The 22,739-nt window shown below is 36.4% G+C and overlaps 1 protein-coding gene across 1 annotated transcript in view; it reads right to left on the bottom strand.

Moving 5' to 3' along the window:
- LOC106142307 (adenylate cyclase type 6) overlaps positions 1-22,739 on the bottom strand; it is a 200,180-nt gene that overhangs the window by 88,159 nt on the left and 89,282 nt on the right. Inside the window, exon 5 of the mRNA XM_060953665.1 lies at positions 11,661-11,754. Within this exon, the coding sequence (XP_060809648.1) occupies positions 11,661-11,754 (94 nt within the window). The remainder of the gene's footprint in view (positions 1-11,660; positions 11,755-22,739) is intronic.

Below are 22,739 nucleotides of genomic sequence, written 5' to 3'. Positions count from 1 at the left end.
TAAATGTGCTTTATACGACTCGATATCAAATGTATTGACAAAACATTTCAATACGATCAATTTTATGTAGCTAATGCCATTCATCTTGGCTCTCAAGGTGGATTAGTAGCGAAAAAAAACAAAGTGCATGCTTTTCTACCCGCGTAGATTGTAAAAGTCAGTCAAAGGAAAGGGATTTTTTACTAAGCATTTATATTTCATACATAAATACATTCCATTTTGCCGTGTGGTTCCCGGCACCAATAGAAAAAAGAATAGGACCACTCCATCTCTTTCCCATGGATGTCGTAAAAGGCGACTAAGGGATAGGCTCACAAACTTGGGATTCTTCTTTTAGGCGATGGGCTAGCAACCTGTCACTATTTGAATCTCAATTCCATCTTAAAGCCAAACAGCTAAACGTGGCCTATTAGTCTTTACAAGACTGTTGGCTCTGTCTACCCCGCAAGGGATATAGACGTGATTATATGTATGTATGTATGTAAATACATTCCATCACGCCTGTTTGCTATTGGGGTAGGCAGAGACTATGGATTTCCACTTGCTACGATCCTTACAGACCCCTCCCGCTTCCTCTACACTCATTACTGTTTTCATGCATATTCGATGATTACGGGTACTCCTAAAATCTCCCTTTTTCAAGACATTTGAAATTTGGAAAAAAAAAATTAAACTCTTTAACAGTCACCTCTGCCTTATAAATTCCTTTCGTTAGCCAGTCTTCATCCATTCTCCCGACATGTCCAAACCATCATATATACTTTTCAATTTTGGTCACTACATACTCTTTCACTCCACACATTTATGTAGACAGGGGCGACAGTCTCGAAAAATCAGGCTAAATTCTCTTGAAAGAGGTATTCCTTCGCATATTTGTGTCCTCTATGTAAGAATGCTGAACGGGCTGAACCGAGCGGCTTGCAGCAAGGCGTAAACAAGTTCGCTAAGTCCACTATTTCTGATTCTCAATACGCTTCAAACGAGCGAAGTCTACCAATCAAATTGGGACAAAAAACATTTTTTGTATGTACGTTTGTAACGCGATAACTTTAGAAACCAGTGCCGCCGTTTTTATCGCGCGTAGAAGAACTGTTACGGTCCAAATGTACTTATCTTTTAGGATTCATTTGAAGACACGGAGAATAAAGTTATTGTATTATTTTTAAATTTTTTTTGTCCCTTTTTAATTAAACGTTATGTTTCACAATAGCTTTATTGGTCATGGTGTAGCTAATTTTATACCTACTCTTTCTCTTTAAACCTGTATTGTACTTTTTTCGTTTCAATTACATTCACAACTCTTTTCATAAAAGCGTCCGAGCTTTGACGATTGTTAATAATTCTGTTATGTACCTACTCTTGACCTGATCTTTCAGTGTTACCCACACTAAACTTAAAATGGTGTCCTTACACTCAAAGGTTTAAAAAAAGCGAACTAAGCCATATGCACACGCGTCGAACTACATTCCGAATTTCTGCTTGCAATCACCGCACTGGTGACATACTCATATTTCAAAGGCCGTCCTTACTCCGCATCCGAGTAACAGGTACGTCGAATTTCAGAGCCAACTTTGTGTTTAAACGTCGAAAGTGGGACACGTATTTCCTCGCGCAAAATACCCAGTGTGTACCTGGTTTATATGCGTATTTCCCCCGTTTCAATTTATTCTTCACGAGTATCTACTTATGCCTTCTTTCGGGCCATTTTCGCGTGCTTTGGGGTCACGACCGCCATTTGTTTTCTATGTTAAGAGGCTTAAATGAGAAACCAAGTTTTCTAAGCCTGTTAGGTACCAAATTTTTAGTATAAACTTATTTTGGTATGTGAGATCGAAGAAGGTTTATTATGTACGTTGCTATATCGTTTACTTTATGGTGGGCGTAATCACCGAGCGATTGACGTCTGATCATTGTAACATGATTCTAAAAGTCCGAGATAAGATATAGGCAGGTTACGTGCGTATTTAATACCTATATTAATTACAAATAAGGTAAAGTATAATTTTCATACGAGTAAGCTAAATCAATGTGGCAATCTCCGGAGGTATAACATTTACTAAAATACCTTCATTGTGCTTTTAATGCAGAAAAATACAATTCGCTTATTGTTATGTTTAAATTTAAAACACTGCATTACACTAACCACACATTAAAAAGCACTCATGTGGCCATTTCATTGACATACTAGAATCCATACCATTAATGTATGCCTCTTACATTAATAATGCACTTTTACGTAGCGGTTACAGCTGCTTCATTAAAACCAAAAACTGAATATACTTCTTGCATAAATAATTTGTTTAAAAATCTTTTTTTTTGATGATGTAATTGAACGATCAGAAGTGAATGAAACTTAGTCTGAATAACTCAGTAATACAATTATATAATATCCCAACTCATAATAAATGTGAAAGTAAGTTATATATACGAGTAGTTTGGATCGACTGAATTAATCTTCTTGAAATACCACGTGTAAATAATTAAGAGTATTCTTTTAGTAGATGGCGCTTAATTCGCGCGAGCATAGACAATAAGCGAAAAAAGAATTGGGCCATAATCAACAAATCATTTGATCGGCGATAAGAAAATAAAGGGAATTTTCGTGAGAAAAAGCATTAAAGGTGGCTCTCGGAATAGGGTGAGGGGACTATTTGAATTGCTAATTGGACTAGAGGCTGCGACGTTTGTGAAAATGAAAAAAAGAGTTCATTCTTATATTCCTTTCACATCTTAACATTCTGCCCTTGCAAGAACACTTACATACCTACATATAATCACGTCTTTATCCCGTACTGGGTAGACGGAGCCAACAGTCCTGACACGATCGTAATGATTCGAAACGTCTGACATAAAACAAAGGTATACGTTACGTGCGAGTTTAATACCTATAATAATGTAGTATTTATCTTCTTCTTGTATCTATGTAATACTCGTAGATTCACCTATTATTCTTGTATTAGTTCATTCACCGGCAAAAATTGAGCTGTATTAATCTCCGAAACTTGTACATTATTTATTCCCCTTACAAAAAGCATTGTTTACAAAAATAACTTCTACTCGAACCCGGTAACCCGATTTGGGAATCAGGGCTCGCGCGCCCTTGGATGCCGTCAATCACACGCCTTCCCCCATCTGTCACATTTGTTACAATAGACATTTTTTTTTTCTTAAGAATCTCGAGGCAAAAGTGAATATTTTTAAAAAGCAAAGTTCTGATGTAATCGTGGATACTGCGTAACAATAACATCCCTTAGGTCAAACCCCTTGAGTGTACGCGTTCGTACTTAACCAACTTTGAAAAAGAATGGATAATGCAGTTGATTGATTAGAAAGCTTTAAGGGAGTAATTTTGGGATAATGAATCTTCATAATCTCAACACGATTATAATGCAAACAAAAAAGTTAAGATTTATCGAAAAAATTAGAACGCCCTACTTTCTGGATTTTCTTTTTTTTATAAGCTTGCCCTCGACTTCGTCCACCTTAAATCTCTACAAAATTTTATTTATTATGTACTTAGGTCGCCAAACAACTGAAAGTGGCCTATCAGTATTTTCTAGACTTTAAGGCATGATTATATGTATAGTAGCAGCTTATAGTTGTAGCTTTTTCCAGCAGCTTCGCCAGAGTGAATTTAGCGTCATCTACAAAAAGCGACGAATATAAATTGAACGCTAACAAAAAATCTACGAATATAGCGCCACCTACAAAAAAATACAGGTTATCCCGACGGATCCCTAAATATATTGTAAGACGTGCATAACCAGTATATCCCTATTCCACGTTAATGTCTCCTTTTGTTTGCGATGTTCACGTCGAGAGTCGTGTTACGATGTTGTTTTATGGGACTTTCTATTACTATAAAGTTCAGTCTTAAGAATTTTATGAACCGCGCAATGAGTATAATAATATTTGTATAATATCAAAAGAAATTACTTGAATGTAGAGGTTTAGTCGCGATGCAATCAAACTTATAAAAGCTTAACAGAAAAGAGTAATAAAATTTACAAATATGTGTGTGATTGTTACCACCGAATTAATAAATTTCATTTACTAATGGTACATTATTCATTTCATATTTAATCAAGTTATGCCTAACAGGTAAAAAGTCATCGAGTTACATAAAAGCAAAAAATGTTTTGCTTCAATTTCAAGTTGATTTGTAGGAAAAACGGTACAAGTTCATACCTTATCAGTTTACTTATACGATACTTTTTAAGCAGGGTATAAAGAGGTAGGTGTATACAACAGACATCTGTGTGACCATCGATACATATTGTTGTAACAATGTGGCTGTAAGCCTCTGTGCGAAGCAATCAGTGTCAATTATGGATGATTGGGCAATCAGTTGCACGAGAGATAACCTGCTTGAGATGGCATCAAAGAGTTAATCAATGGGAAATAGACTTCTGATATAGATGTTAGATAGATAGATTATATGAAACGTTAGTTCGACAGTGCTACCACAAAAGCAATTACAAATGACGCGATGAATAATTCTTAAAACTATAACACAGGTTTGATGTAGTACTGAAAGAGCACAAAAATGCTGAGTTTAAGTTATCACCGATTCAACAGATGATAAGCTGTGTCGCTTCGTTAGCGAGTGGTTAAAAAAAATTTTTCTCTAAATTTAATGGATTTAACAAAATCTTTACTCCCTCAGTTTAATGAAACAGAAATGTTTATTCAATCTTATTATTTTCACATCCATTACTATCGATCCGAGGTCAAATATAAACTAATACGCTTTTAAATTATCAAACAAAAAATGGTTGACTTAATTTAGTTTTAATGCTTCTAGCATAAAGTCCAACTATTGTGCTATACATTATGTAAATAAACCTAGACGGCTTTAAAAATGTAACGAAAAAATTGACGTAGATAACTAAATTTTATTAAAAATCGGTTCCGAAGTTCCTGTAATTATATCTTTCTTTACATCACAACATACAAACACCCTGTTTATTACACTGTAGAGAGAAAACGTATGTACAAATTAATCTATAAATAGTTTCTAACGTTCCCCGTAATGGGTGGCTGGTACACACGGCTGCTAGAACTCAATACCAATTAGTTGTAATTGCACAATCAGAGGGGTACAGTCGGCCGCATATCAAGCTATCCTTTATAGAACTGTATAAGACTGCCACCGATGTTAAGATTCCCGGCGCTCAAGAATAGGACCACTCCATTTCTTTTCCGCGGATGTCCAAAAAGGCGACTGAAGATGTGATCATATCTATATATATACATCAGACGCGGAAATAGAGGCTAATTTGTAGTGAATCTGGATAGGTTGATATGCTGTAGACTGTACACTAGACAGAAACGTGGCTTGCAGCTCGGAAGCAGTCTCAATTCAATCAACTTTCCCCCCCGCAAGAAATGTTCCATACGTCATTTACATGTTAAACACGGAAAATAGGTTGTATCCCTTTTTTTTCATTTTATTTCATTCACACTGTGCAAATGTTTAATGGATGTAAATAATTGTAATTGGTTGCCAATTTTAGATAGAAGATTTTATTCATTTTTTATTTTATTGAATTCATCAGTTTATAATGAAAATTGTAATTTATTGGCGTGTATTTGATTAAAATAAAAAAAGGTTCACCAACGTTATCTAATCTTGAAAAGAAGCATCGCTCTCAATTTTATTTATTTCTTTTAAATCCGATCACCATTCATAAATTGATGTATAAAGCTCAGAACTGTAAAAAAGGTTTTCACAAATTGGAAGATATATAACTACAACCTATACATACAACCTCTGACTCAACATCTTAGTTCCGGCAGTTCCCCAGGCACAACACCTAGCCTGGCTGAAGATCTTCAATTTGTAGCGGTTGGACGCGAAACATGGTTACCGCTACATAATCTCAACCCCACGAATTTACACTGAAATTTAGCCAAAGCCGCGTGTCACGTGCTTACTGTTATAATCTGTGTTTTACGAAACGTTAATCTCTAAGCTGAAACATTGCATGCATATCACGAAATGTTTATTCAGAATATGCATCATGCATCATCTAAATATTTGATATCCCGTTTGAAATTTCAATGTGACGTTTATCAGATGTATCCGATACGAGTACTAGCTTTTACCCGATACTTTGCCGGCGTGAATTTTGCGCCATCTATACAAAAGAGATGATTGTTACTTTAGTCGCCGCTTATAACTTGGGAGCGATACGTATGTTCCTGTTTATATAATTGTTAAAGCAATACAATATTTCCACGAGAAGAAAAATATAACTAGCACAGAAAATATACGTTATCGACATGTTATACCAACGTCGTCTCGTTACTATGAAAACAGGGAGAGAAAACATTGATACAAAATAAAGTGAGAACAAATAGTTACTAAACACAGCGAATATATATATATATATTCCGGATGGGTACTTATATCAACTGTGTGGTTCCGGCGGAAGATACAAGTATCGCTCTCTCTCTCTTGTTTTATTTCCACACTTACAAACTTATCGAAACATATCGTTCTCGGTAGACAGAGTACGGGCGAATGGGGTAGAAAGAGGTACTTGTCTCCACTCGGCAACGTTCAGCTTGATGGGAAAGAAAAAATTTAAATCGCCTTAATGAAGATTCCAAAGTTTACGAATCTTTTTGATTGAATTTAACACAATTATATTTGCGGGAAATGAAACAAAGTTACACTTACACTATGTTTTTTCCTCACTACCAGACGAACATGAAAACCTTATGAATGGATAAAAATATACACGCTTTTACCCACAGCTTCGCTTGCGCGAATTTAGCGCCACCTACAAAAGTATACAGGGATTTCGTTAATATCACAGGAACTATAGTTTTTATCGGGATATTTAAGTACTATATGTCCTGCTCCAGACTTTTAATTATATATACGCAAAATTAGAGATTGGTCAAGTAGATTGGTTCAGTAGACAACACGCGAAGAGACAACAAACAAACATATAAACTTACTATCGCATTTATAATATTAGTTGGGATTACACAACAAACTTAGTCTCAACTTATTTCCACCTTGTACCTATTTCTGTTCTCTGGATAATTTGCGAAATTACAAAGAGTCGATGTTAAATTCCGGAATATAATTTTAAAAATATACGGTGTCTTATTATTGCTTGTTATATTGTACATGTTTTAGAAATTCTTTGTGAGAATATTCTAGGAAACGTTTTCACTATACAAATATTATGGCGTTCTGAACTGAGGGGAGCCGCCTGCCGTTTCATTACGTAATTTTCATAGAATTTTTCTCACTCTCTTGAAATTTGTCGGAAAATTATAAGGGAGCAAGATTTCTGCAAAAGTTATACTTATAAGAAATGAATTTTAAAAGCTGCCTACCCAATGCAACACTGTCACTGTATGTTTTGTAAAAATTCTGAGGTATGTTGCCTAAATGCCTACTTGAGCTGAAACTACTAAACATATATGTATATTAGTACAAAATTAAATTACTGAAAGTTGTTTAATTGAGAAATGCCTGGTCTGGTGACCAAAACTTATTTAATTTTAATATTAAAATAGAACTGTTTTCAACATTAACACGGCTAAATTAAAAATTGTTCCGAAGTTTGACATTAGAGGTCGAAAAATCGAAAACAAGGGCAGTACCTACAACAAGTAGAAAGAAACAACACCAACTAACAACAAAACCTTTATACAAAAACCACATCAAATAAATTCAAGTAAAAGTTTGACTTTTACAACGTGAATAGCCTACACTTTCGCCGGCATAGTTTTTCAATTCAAGTTTCAAACACGATTTCGCAACAATTAGAGGGTACAAGGTTCGCTCCCCGGGTCCGCGGGGTTCGTTGCGCAGAAAATTGCGATTTCAATCAGTTTTAAACTTGCTCGTAGGTGAGCCTCCCCCTGATGCCGAGGGAGTGGTGAAGATAAAAGAAATAGGTAGATATATATATGTACTCGTACTTATATATATATATATATATATAATTTTTAGGTTTTTTCGTGTAAATGAATAATATAAATTATAAAAAAATGCTTCAAAAAGAACCAGTCCAGCCGGTTTGATATTTCTCGTGCGTGTCGTAAAAGTAAATTTCATTGAGTGTAACAACCATTGTTTTCCCGATTATCAGGAGGGAACTAAACAAAATAAAAATAGTGGATGATGAATCTCAATGAACCAATGAAGGTAAATGATGATGAAACCGAATACAAAACGGAACGTAAATTGAATTAAAAATTTAACTAGTCCTACTACTATTATAAAGGCGAAAGTTTGTATGGATGTTTGTTACTCTTTCACGCAAAAACTACTGAACCGATTACCATGAAATTTGGTATGTAGGTAGCTGAAGACCCAGAATAACACATAGGCTACTTTTTATCCCAGAGTTCCCGCGGGATTGATAGGGTTTCTATGCGGACGAAGTCGCGGGCGGCCTCTAGTATATTATATTTTTCAGGATATATTTTAATAGCTACAGTTACCTTGCCATATCTCCTCTTTCCCTGAACATAGGACTACCCTAGTCAGCGAACGTGCCTTGACGGTAGCCAGGTCATTTGTCTTCCATGACCCAGTGGAATAACGCGGGTCTGAATACGCAACTGAATTCATTCGTTCTGTGGAGCGGAATTAACTAGATTGCAATGAAGAAATTACTATAAAGTTTAAAGCAATCAAATGTTTACACGATTTTGATTGCAATTTTTATTCAAATTGTTCTTGTACTTATTGACACGAATAATCACATCATTTATCATTATTCTCAAACAGGCCTATGATACTCCTGAAGTACTTTATTCCTTTATGCGAAAGAACCGCATTCAAATCGAAGTATTTTTTTCCGTTTTACGAGTACAAACATACAGACAGACAGACAGACAGGTAGACAGAAATTCTAATTTCTTTTGGATTCTTATAAGGATCAAATGTCTTTTTATCAATATCTTTCGAGTAAGTATAGATAGTTATGTGTTATATTGCCGTGTGGTTCCCGGCACCAATAGAAAAAATAATAGGACGATTCCATGTTTTATGTAATTAAGATTCTTCTTTTAGGCGATGGGCTAGCAACCTGTCACTATTTGAAACTCAATTCAATCATTAAGCCAAGCGTGGTCTATCACGCAAGGGATATAGACGTCATTATATGTATAATATGTATGGACAGTTATCTTTATTATTGGCATAGATATGGATGCTTTTAACAGTAACTAAATTAAACTCTACAAAACATACAATTTCAATTTTAAATGCAAACAATTTAATACAGTCTAACTATAAAGTTATTTGCCAATACTTGGAAAGTAAGATTTAAAATCAAAGGAGTATGTAATCATATTAAGTGTTTTGAATTGCTGTCCTATCATAATGGGTTGCATTTGAATTTGCTATTCTATTTGGCCTGTATCCCTTCAAAGACGTTTTAATAAATGTAACTTGAATCACTAGTAAAGTACCTGGGTGACCGGAACTAAGTGTTTTTTGTTAAATACGTACATATTACAAATGTCATCAGAAAACCCACCAATTATTGTAACCTAGTAAAATTTATTGTATGGGAAATTGATTGGGTTAAAATATGGAAAAAATTATCGTAAAAGACTACTAAAGGACAAACTTAACTTGGGATTTTTCTTGTTGGCGATGGGGCTGGCAACCTGTCACTAGGTATTTGAATCTCAATTCCATCGTAATGCCATACGGCTGAGTCAAGACTGTTGGCTTTGTCTACCCCGCATGGGATATAGACGTGACAATATGTATGTAAAAATAAATTTTCCCAACGGACGGACCCAGAGAGATCTTTTTTTTAACTAAAGTGCACACTTCTATAAGTAATATTTCAAATTTCCACAAAATCGTAAGTGCAGTTCTGGAAAATGAGTTTACCAATACTAAATTATAGTATTTCATAGATAATGAGTTCACCAATACTAAATAGAATTTTATCGATATAATAGGACAGAATACAGTAAAGTTAGAACTGCCACAGGCTACATACATATATGTATAAGTTCGATAATGTTAAACGAAACAAGTTGTAACATAAATACGCGATATGTTGCTACATGAGGACCCGGGGCTCCTCCCCAGGGAGGTCGTAACTAGGGCAAAGGCCTCAAGGTTGACGGAGTTTCGAAGGCCTAAAACGTATTTAGACTACAGGCATTTTGGGGCATAAGTAGGCAGTAGCAAATACTTTTCATAGGTTTTTATTTTCTGGACCATAAAGGTTTAAAAAAACAACAACAATAGCTCAATTAAACTATTGTGTGCACATACATACATATGGTCACGTTTATATCTCAGAGGTAGACAGAGCCAACAGTTTTGAAAAGACCGAATGGCCACATTCAGCTATTTGGCTTAATGATAGAATTGAGATTCAAATAGTGACACGTTGCTAACCCATCGCCTAAAAAAGAATCCCAAGTTTGTAAGCCTATCCCTTAGTCGCCTTTTCCGATACCCATGGGAAAGAGATGGAGTTGTTCTATTCTTTTTTGTATTGGTGCCGGGAACCACACGGCACTGTGTATAAGCACGATTGGTCTTTACAGTAAAAATAAGAAGTCTCATTCCATGCCGACTAACAATTCAACTCCTTAAGGTCGCCATTTTTGTTTAAATGTATTTAATACCTCGTGGAAATGTTAGGAGGAGAATCTCGGCTTCTTTTACTTGAGGAGTGGACCTTAGGATTTTATAATATTGGTGTTGTGGATCGACTGAACCCTATATCCGTCATCTGGACTTCAGCTACTCGAGTCTGTCTCATTTGACGGGTAAAATGACCTAGAATTCTCCACTTGTAGGCTTGGATGAGGAGTAACACCTAACGTATCAAAAGGGAAACCTTGTAATAAAATTGGGTGTTATAATTTTACCAAATTTCCAACAAAAAAAATTGAAGTGTGGGAATCTATGCTGTCGGTGCACAGAAAAATCGAATTAGATAAAGCGGCACTCCCGGCCGAGAGCTGTCTCGCTGAATGCGCGTACCGAAAACTCGATGTCCAAAAAATTTCTGCGACTTTCTGCACTATTTTAATTTTATTTTTCTTTTCAACTTAAAGGTTATTCTGTTCGTTTCATCAATATAATAAAGCTGAAGAGTTTGTTTGTTTGTTTGTTTGAACGCGCTAATCTCAGGAACTACTGGTTCGAATTGAAAAATTATTTTTGTGTTGAATAGACCATTTATCGAGGAAGGCTTTATACTCGTACCATCACGCTGCAACTATTAGGAGCGAAGAAATAATGGAAAATGTGAAAAAAAAACGGGGAAAATTATTCATCCTTGAATTGGCTTCAATGATGCCCAAAACCTATTCCACGCGGACGAAGTCGCGGGCACAGCTAGTATTTTATAAAGTTAAGTGTGTGCATGACGTACAATGTCCTTAAATATGTAACGCGATTTACCAATAATGTAATTTATTGTTTATTTTACTGCATCTCAATGCTTTTTATGTGCGCTGCCTTTTTAATTATGGATTTTCCTTTATATTTTGGTTGACTGGAAGAAATCCCATTGGGGATAAGTCCGCCATTGTATGTACATATTCTTCTAAATCCAATAACTGTTTTGTAATTTGTTTTATTTATTTTTATGTGCAACAAAGAGTTTACAAACAAACAAACAAACAATGTAAATATGAAGACTTACCTTCACCGAGGAGCGGCTGTATGTCTGCGTCAGGCCTGCCAGCCGGGCACAGCGGCAGCGCCGGCGACGACGCCGCACCGCCATCTGTTTCCACCTGCAACAAAAATACCGATAATTAACATACATACATACATGAACATACATTCAAACGTACCTACATACATGTACCGTGTAGTTCCCGGCACCAATACAAAAAAGAATAGGACCAATACATCTCTTTCCCATGAATATCGTAAAAGGCGACTAAGGGATAGGCTATAGCCTAAGCATTTACTTACTTAGAAACTTGGGATTCTTTTTGAGGCGATGGGCTAGCAACCTGTCACTAGTTGAATCTCAATTCAATCGGTAAGCCAAATAGCTGAACCTGGCCATTCAGTCTTTTCAAGACTATTGATCGGTAGACAGAGCCAACAGTCTTGAAAAGACTGAAAGGCCACGTTGAACTGTTTAGCTTAATGATAGAATTGATTTACAAAACGTCTCCTATTTGATCAAAAATACCTTGGTTTCCTGGTAAACCTTCCTTAGACTTAACTAGTTTAGGCTAAGAGCGATCTTAAACAAAATGAAGCCAGTGAAAGCTATATAAAGTAAAATTTAGCTCATGCAAACAAATTGGCAGAAGCAAATTGTGTGCATAACTAGTGGCGGATATACGCAAGCAAATTTATGACGAAGTGCTTACAACTTGGACTTCAGTTAAACAACGTTTTACTCATATATACATATCATCACGTCTATATCCCTTACGGGGTAGACAGAGCCAACAGTCTTGAAAAGACTGAAAGGCCACGTTCAGCTGTTTGGCTTTTTGATAGAATTGAGATTCAAATAGGGACAGGTTGCTAGCCCATCGTCCAAAAGAAGAATCCCAAGTTTATAAACCAATCCCTTAGTCGCCTTTTACGACATCCGTAGGGAAGAGATGGAGTAGTCCTATTCTTTTTTCTATTGGTGCCGGGAACCACACGGCACATTGTGGCTTTAGCTGTATGTCTGGGTACGTAAATATGTCAGCCCCTTTTTTCGTTTCTAAACAGACAGAGTATAATATGACAGATGATTCATTATTTATGAATAAATGGTAACACTCAAATTTTGTAAGAAATTTCTTTGCAACGGAAACATAGATGTGCAAATATATGATGTATAAATCATGATCATAGCGGAGATGTTCAGGACAAAAGTCAGGTTAAAAGTACTCTAAACCGACTGTGCTTATTCAAGCCTTTTTCCCGGAGGGGTAGGCAGAGTCTACATCTGTGTGCCTTGTTTAAAATGATTGATGATTGCGTGTGAATCAATGCAATTTGGTGGAAAGATCCTACTACTATTATAAAGGCGAAAGTTTGTATGGATGTTTGTTACTCTTTCACGCAAAAACTATTGAACCGATTACCATGAAATTTGGTATGTAGGTAGCTGAAGACCCAGAATAATACATAGGCTACTTTTTATCCCAGAGTTCCCGCGGGATTGATAGGGTTTCCATGCGGACGAAGTCGCGGGCGGCCTCTAGTAATTATATATACCTATATATATATATATATATATTAAGTATAGCTTATATCTGTATTATTAGTAATTTAAGTAATGAACTTTAATTATCATAAACTATTTGCGCCCCGGGGCTTTGCTCTCGTGAGAATTTAGAAATAAGATTTGCCCTGTGTATTTTACGCCTGTTTGGCTGCTTTTTTACGTGAAGAAGTAAAAAACAGTAAGGACATACCTACCTCCGTCCTCACATTAATAATATTACATTTTTACAATATAAGGCGCCAAGTAGGTATGCATAGAATAGACAGTTGAAATTTCTCTAAGAAATTTTAATACAGACATTATTATTTTAGTGAACATCGATACTTATTCAAATATCCGTGCCACATCAAAAGAAGTTAAGATGAAAGCTGTGAGTGAACGAATTATAATAATATTGATACACATTTTGTGTACCAAGAAAGGGTTATAAGGGTCTGGTTTAGCTTTAGACGAAACGGGAGAGCAAACTTAATCAAGATTCAATTACTTATATTTATTCTATGTTTGTAATAATAATTAATTTACAGATTTAAACTTGTGTTAATTTTACTAGATTTGCTACAGCTTAATCTGCGAAGGACAGAAATTTCGGTCCGGTAGGCATTCCCTAAAAAAAAAAAAAAACTACACACACGCACACATAGTCACGTCTATATTCCCTGCGGTGTTGACAGAGCGAAGAGAATTGCCTTGAATGGCTTAATAATAGAATTTAGATTGAAATACTGACAGGTTGAAAATCCATCGCCTGCAAGAAGAATACCAAATTTATTATCCTTTCCTTAGTACCCTTTTAAAACATCTACGGGTGGAATAAAATAAAACGTTGTTTTGCTTTAAAAATATTTTTTAATTATTTTCTAGTTAAATAAAATTGTTAACGGTGGACAACCCTTATCACTAAGGGGTATGAAAAATTGATAGCCGATTCTCAGACCTACTCAATATGCTCACAAAATTACTCAAACGCTCACAAACTCCTCTTTCGGAGGAGTACGGGAACGAACATTGTGACACGAGCATTTTTATATATAAAACTAGCTGTGCCTGCGACTTCGTACGAACAAACAAACATACTGTTCAGCTTTATAATATTAGTACAGATTATACCGTGGTCAATGTGTAAGCTGCTCTCGTATACCCATCATCAGTCGTCTAGCTAGTGTCACCATCACCACATTGTACAGCAACATCACCATCATAATACCACTTAAATACCACACTGTGCGCAAAATAACATGTATAGACAACATATTTCTATGTTATTGTAGCGAAAACCTTAATATCATCATCGATTTACTGCAAAAATATTGTTGTCCACTTGACATTGTCATTGGTTTTTTTTTAAGCGACAAATTCAGATCGGAGTAACCATAAAGCAGATTCATTTAAACACTATATACTATATTGGGGCCGTGAGGTTCCCGGTGCCGATATAAAAAAAGAATAGCACATCTCTTTTCCTGGATGTCGTAAAAGGCGAATAAGGGATAGGCTTACAAACTTGGGATTCATCTTTTATGCAACCTGACACTATTTTATTTATTTATTTATTTTATTTTATTTTATTCGGAAAACTGAACAGTACAAATCTTCTTTAATGTTAATAAAACAAATAACAAAAAGCACAATTATGAAGTCAACTATTTGAATATCAATCCTATAATAAGTCTTTCAAGACTGCAAGCTCTGTTTACCCCGCTAGGGATATAGACGTGATTATATGATGGATGGATTTAAAAACAAATGTTTTTAAAATTATACAAATATTACTCTCTGCTCATTAGATATTTTTTTCCAAAGTTACAACAAATCAAGTGCACGAACAGGCAGTAACTATGCAATCGACTGAATTTTTAACGACCAATTCGTCTCGGACGACAAGCACGTGAACGGAACGCTACACGCCTCCGACACGATGCTAACAAAGATATGTTGGAACATGTTACAACTCAATCGAACGCAGTGAACAAACAATTTTGTTCTACATTCATTCATGTAGATTTAATGTTGACAATGTGCATTCGTCCACGATTTAGATTTAAGAGATCTATATTTGTAAATTCCTATGAAAATGCTGCAAACTTCGCATCTGTTATACTTGGCAACTTAAAATGATGCTATCACTTGGGATTACTCCGGATCGCTGAATTCCAACTCTGAACCGAAAGTTTACATCGAATTCGAATATTTTTCAAATAAATACCTAAGTTTTCGCTGAGCAGTTTGCATAAACTTGCATAGGGTAAGATCTATGAAGAAGATCAAGTTTAGGAAAAGTTTTAACTATATTGAAGATGAACGAGGAAAGATTCTCTGTGAAGCACATGCATATAATTATGCAGAACACGGCACACCTATTTGCTATCGTGGGTTTCTGTCTTTGCGCACATGATCAATGTAGTTTTAAGAGCGTCAGGTATCGAACAGTTACGGTGCCCGACTAAAGAAAGCGTGGTGCACATCATATTCAAATTATAGCGCGCGGTCGTAAACCAATTACTTTTCTGTAATAGTTTATATAAACAATACTCTTGATGAGGGTAGAAACTATCATTCATACTATACATAAATTTTTTTAAGTAGCTTTACTTGTGTTGACCGACATCTCCAAACGTCACACGCCATCGACCAATCACAGCGAAGAATGCAACGCGCTCAGCCAATAGCGTAGAGTGAAAATCACGCAAGCAATGACTTCAAAGAGCGTATACACAATCTCCGACTCAACATCTTCGGAGCTGCGGTTCCCCAGCCATAACACATAACCTAGTGAAAGAACTACCCTTTAGTGATTGTACATACATACATATAGTCACGTCTATATCCCTTGCGGGGTAGACAGAGCCAACAGTCTTGAAAAAACTGAAGCTACTTGGCTTAATGATAGAATTAAGATTCAAATAGTGACAGGTTGCTAGCTCATCGCCAAAAAAAGAATCCCATGGGAAAGAAATGGAATGGTTCTATTCTTTTTTGTATTAATGCCGGGAACCACACGGCGATTGTCAAGCCCAATACATATTTCGGTTCCGCTACAAACAGTTCCACAACAGATGCTCATGAACAACTTAACTGCATCTAAATATAGCTGCCAGAGATGCAAAGTTAGCTATTAAGTGCTTCATTAAAAAGTTTGAAGTGCATCCTCTATGTGTAACTTAAGCAACTAATACTCAGTTAGGCTAAAGGATAGTTACGAAGAGTTTATGAACTATCTTTTTCATTTTAACTCTATAAAATGGCAGCAAATTTTATAATGGCTTGGTGGAGTTGTAACCTTTGTTTTTAACCTTCATTGTTTAAATTTGTGATTTCAAACGAAATAAATTATCAGTGCCGTTCATAAGTGCCGTGTGGTTCCCGGCACCAAAACAGAAAAGAATAGGACCTCTCCATCTCTTTCCCATGGATGTCATAAAAGGCGACTAAGGGATAGGCTTATAAAATTGCGATCCTTATTTTAGGCGATGGGCTAGCAACCTGTCACTATTTGGATCTCAATTCCATCATCAAGCCGAGCAGCTGAACGTGGCCATTCAGTCTTTTCGGGACTGTTGGCTCTGTCTACCCCGTAAGGGATATAGACGTGACTATATGTATGTATTGTATGTATAATATATCATACCGTTTAGCACCCTCTTCTTCTATCATCTTCTTCATTCTCGTGGCATTAATCCCGGTTACTCTTATCATCTGTAGAAGGCTGATTCTGGATTGGGTGAGTCAGATTTTGACTTTCGCAAACATTGCAGGGAACCCTTAATGAATCATTGTAAAACTAAACTATATCAATGTACCTGTTATCATCACATTTGGTCACATCAATACGAAAGATATGTGAGATCCTGTTCGATTGGCGAGAACCACACGGCAATCTTTCGCTACCGTCCGGTACCATTTTAATACATACATATAATCACGTCTATATCCCTTGCGGGGTAGACAGAGCCAACAGTCTTGAAAATACTGATAGGCCACGTTCAGTTATTTGGCTTTAAGATACAATTGAGACTCAAATAGTGATAGGTTGCTAGCCCGTCGCTTAAAACAAGAATCCCAAGTTTATAAGCCTATACCTTAGTCGCCTTTTACGACATTCATGGGAAATAGATGGAGTGGTCCTATTCTTTTTTCTATTATTGCCGGGAACCGCACGGCACATTTTAATATTTCTTTTAAATACAGAAACATCGTTTTCTAATAAAGTCTAAGTAAACAAACTTATGTATTCAGCGAGCGTTCACCGTAGAAGCTCATTGCAGTAGGGACGTGACTATGCCACTTCGTTCTTCTTTAGCAAATGATGAATTCCATTGTCCCAGGTTCGAATCTCGCTGAAGATTATTTGGAATCATTTTTATTTATGGTTTTATGCGAGTCGACGGATACATGAATTCTTGAATACAGAACAATTATCAGCGTGGCTCAGACTATTCTTGGAGGACATCAAGAACTTTTTAAATAATTTTTTATGTAAATAAGTTTAAAAAGCCTTTGGCACGACTCAAACCTGTGACTACACAGTGGAAGGTGTGAACAAACATAAAAAAATGGCTTGTTTAACATAAGTACGTTTATAGTTTTTGGTAGGATAATTTTTACAGCTTTTATGACTACACTTCTTAGTTTCTTTGTTCTTCAGCAGATAATAAATAATAGCTCAGAGTATTGTTTTTAGTTGTTCAAGCTTACATATATACATACATATAATCACGTCTATATGCCTTGCGGTGTAGAAAGAACCAACAGTCTTGATAAGATTGAAAGGCGACGTTCAGCTGTTTGGCTTATAATGATAGAATTGAAAGTGAGATTGTTAGCCAAAAAAAGAATACCAAGATTATAAGCCTATCCCTCAGTCTGCATTTACGACATCTATGGGAAATAGACGGAGTGGTCTTATTCTTTTTTCTATTGGTTATTTTAAGCTTACTTTTAACAAAATCCTCCCACCAACTTACATAAATATCAAAATACATGAGAATTTTCAAGATAAAAAGGCTAGAACGATCTCATTAGATTCAAACCACGTCTCCATTACCTCACAAATATTTCCATTCTTAGTAGACTTTCAAAAAATTGGGCTCAAAGGAAAAATCAAAAGAAAAAATAATTAAATTTGTAACATTTTATCACGAATCCAGCGATTACGCGATGAGTCGTAGCGATTTCGTCTCTCGAGGCGCGATTTTGAAAGTCGCTGAGATTTGAAGAATGCGATTATCTTGGGATAAAATGCTAATGTCTGTTTGGAATCAAGAATCGCTTTAGATCTAATGCGAAGACTTAATATTATAGATAGATAGATAAAACTCTTTATTGCACCAACAGAGTGCCGTGTGGTTCCCGGCACCATTAGAAAAGAAAGAAAAGGACCACTCCATCTCTTTCCCATGGATAACGTAAAAGGCGACTAAGGGATAGGCTTATAAACTTGAGATTCTTCTTTTAGGCGACAGACTAGCAACCTGTCACTATTTGAATCTCAATTCTATCATTAAGCCAAACAGCTATTAATAAATAAGCCATGTGCTTATCAGTCTTTCAAGGCTGTTGACTCTGTCTACCCCGCAAGGAATATGGACGTTATTATGTAGTTATGTAAAGAATACAGCTTTTTCGCAAATCTCCCAGGAATTGCAGATTTTACCGTGAGTAAAATTCCCTTTCTCTAAACTCTTTAATTAAACATAAGCTCTACCTACCCCAACTGGTTAGGCTTGATGGCATCTACATATATATGTCTATTTTCAAAATATTTCATTACAAATTGAATAAATAATAGCAATTATTATTCGGATACATGAGGATGTGCCGTGTGGTTCCCGGCAACAATACAAAAAAGAATAGGACCACTCCATCTCTTTCCCATGGATGTCGAAAAAGGCGACTAAGGGATAGGCTTATAAACTTGAGATTCTTTTTTTAGGCGATGGGCTAGCAACCTGTCACTATTTGAATCTCAATCCTATCTTAAAGCCAAATAGCTGAACGTGGCCTATCAGTCTTTACAAGACTGTATGCCCTGTCTACCCCGCAAGGGATATAGACGTGATTATATGTATGTATGTATGTATACATGAGAAACCCTTTAACTAGAATACCGTAGTGAGCTTGCACAAGTTTTAATTGCGTTTGTATTGAGAATATATATATATATATATATAGAGGAGGAAAAACAAAAGTTTGGTCAGTCAAATCAATTTGCTGCAAACTCCATCCAAGGTTCGTTTTAATGACGTCGCCTTAAATAATAATGAACCAGCTCCTTAAGTTTGATTCTTGTTTTTAGCCGACTTCGAAAGTGGACGGGTAATTTCGATAACTTTTTTCAGGAAATACTCTTGTTTGCGATGCTTTGGACTAAAGTTATTATGTGTATTAGTTATTAAGTGTGTTGCAAATATAACATTTTAATGATTTGAGTTTAATGTAATATAAATTATTATTTAATCTTAATTAACCAACTCTTTTTTTATTCACATCTATATTTTTATATATAGCTATACCTATATATATTATAGCTGAAGTGTTTGTTTGTTTGTTTGAACGCGCAAATATCAGGAACTATTGGTTCGAATTGAAAAATTATTTTTGTGTTTACTAGATTATTTATCGAGGAAGGCTTTAGGCTATCATCATGCTGCAACTATTAGGAGCGAAGAAATAATGGAAAATGTGAAAAAAACGGGGAAAATTATTCCTCCTTAAATGATGCCCAAAATAATTTATCCACGCGGACGAAGTCGCGGGCACAGCTAGTAATAATATAAAATGGATGTGGCGAATTGAATTCATACTAAAAATGCAGAGTTCTGTCTGTAAATTTTTTGCAAAGCTAAACCACTGGAGCGATATTGATAAAAATCGGTAGGATCGATGAACCGAGGTCTTACATAGGCTACGTTTTCTCTAAAAATTTCCACAGGAACGAAGCCTCAGGCACAAGTTGAAAATTAAAAAAGAAATACTCCATTTGCCTATCATTTTCAAAAATTAAAAAAAAATTGAATAATTCATGCACACACATTATGTTTAACATCATCTTCTTTTGAATTTACTCTATACAAAATTGCGCAATTTGGATCATAGAATTTTTGAGACAAACCTGTGAACCGATCCCGCACTCTTCAAAGATATTGTTTATCAAATTGTTTATGAAAATAAGTCTCAAAACGCTTACGATGGTGCAAGATTACTCTCGTGTCATGTTCAAAATAAGTATGTATAAAAATGAGACAAAATTACATTTGTGTCGTGTATGCAAAGCGTACCTTAGTGGGTTTTACATATTTTTATAATATCTCTGTTTCAATTTTTTAAATAAAGTCATGTCTTTGCCCCTTGCGAGGTAGACGTAGAGGTAGAGGTCTCAAAAAGACTAAGGGGCCACTTTCAGCTTTATCGCTTAATGATGGAATTGAGATTCAAATAGTGTCAAGTTGCTAGCCAATCGCTTAAAAGAAGAATATCAAGATTATAAGCCCATCCCTTTGTCGCCTTTTACGATATCTATGGGAAAGAAACGGAGTAGTCCTTAGTATTCTTTATTTTATTGATATTTTAAGCTTACTTCTAACGAACTTAACTACATGATAGAATTGCGGCTTGGATAGTGGCAGGTTGCTAGCAGCCCATCTCCCAAAAGAATGAAAAGTTTATTAACCTACCACTTAGTCGCCTGTTACGACATCAATGGGAAATAGACGGAGTGATCCTACGGGAACCACACGGTACTAGATTTGAACGAGATGTATAGATGATAGGAAGCACCTCAGTAGTGTATAACCTTAAAAAAGGAATTATCAGAATCGCTACACAATTGGCTGAGCAATTACGTAAAGCCGCGTTCACACCGAGCCACAAAAAGCCAACTAACGTTCGTGCAGAGCCCTTATACAAATTGCACGCGCGTGTCGTCTCGTTATCGATGACAGAACACAAACTTCAAAGGGAAATCTAGTGAAAAAAATCACGTACAACCTAAAACGAATAGAAAAATAACGTCCGCTTTTTTGTAACATAGATAACGTTGGTTATTGGTCTGATAACTATACTCGTACTAATAAAGAGTTTGTTTGTTTGAACGCGCTAATATAAACTACTGATTCAAAATTATTTTTGTGTTGAATGTGGCGACATCTCTACGCCACTCGTCACAACATACAATCAGCACATAACCAGATAAGGCACACTATAAGATAAAGTTTAGAGATAAAGTTAGATAGCAAAACGCACGTCCTTTATTAGTATATAAGCAACCGATATATGTAAAATAGACACACTTAAAACCATTACGTGTTTCACTACATCTCCTTGCCGGACCATCGGCAAATTGGTGACCCCGACAAACAGCAAGCAACTGACCAAGAAGAAAATTCGTCAAAACAAAATGTACACCTCGGCACAATCACCCTGCAAATCAAGCAACAACGCACAAGAAACCTTCACACCTTCGTAAGATGCGAGGGCTGAGTAAGGAAAAATTCGGCGACGACACCATAAAACTCCTATGGTTGAGGCTTTTACCGCCATCCGTAACCACGGTCCTGGCTGTCACAGAAAACATGGACGTCAACAAAATGAGCGAGATCGCCGACAAAATATTAGCAAACTCACAGATTACAGAAGTATCAGCCGTGAATCAAAACAAAACAAATGACGACACAATGACGTGCATATTAGCGCAATTAGCAAATATGCGAGTAGAACTGAATGCAATTCAGCAAGGTCATCGACGCAGCGGTCAAGATTATTACAATCGTCAGCATTATCCATTAAGGTCAAGATCAAGAACAAACAGTCGGGAAAGAAGACACCTTTGTTTCTATCACGAAAAATTCAGAAAATACGCGAAGAAATGCGTAAAACCTTGTGATTGGAAACAGGAAACTAACTCAGGAAATCAGGGAAACTAATTCAAGCATCCGCTGTTTAATTTAATTAATTTTAATTATATAGCGATTAATCAGTGGCGCCATCTCTACGCCACTCGTTTCTCCATCATCATCATCTCCAATCCTCAGCCATCACTCCTCACTCTGCAAGCAGTCTCACAGCAAGCCAGCAACTGGGTATCGCAGCAGGTCCATCGCAGCCGACTCACCGAGCTTCCTGGTCCTGTCTCCACCCGCACTCACTCTCATCGACTTCAGCGACCGACGCATCTACCGCAGCCCACGCCTGGATCTCTTCGACGGCCGCTCTTCTCTCCAGCGTGGCAGCTCTGCACGATTTCTCTCGGCGCCAACAAGTCGACTTCGCTCTCTACTGTCTCGACTCACCGCAGACTACGAGCAACGCAACGGCTCACTCCTGACTCACTAGGACTTCGAGCAACTTCCGACTCACTGGAAGACAACTGGCACTTGCAAGCTACAACTGAAGCACAGATTGCACAGCAAGATCAAGACTTCAGACCTCCGGTCTTGGGGGGGAGTACTGTGGCGACATCTCTACGCCACTCGTCACAACATACAATCAGCACATAACCAGATAAGGCACACTATAAGATAAAGTTTAGAGATAAAG

Source organism: Amyelois transitella, chromosome Z (genome assembly GCF_032362555.1).
Source record: "Amyelois transitella isolate CPQ chromosome Z, ilAmyTran1.1, whole genome shotgun sequence".
Classification (NCBI taxonomy): Eukaryota; Metazoa; Arthropoda; class Insecta; order Lepidoptera; family Pyralidae; genus Amyelois; species Amyelois transitella.
This window is presented reverse-complemented; position numbering and strand designations above follow the sequence as displayed.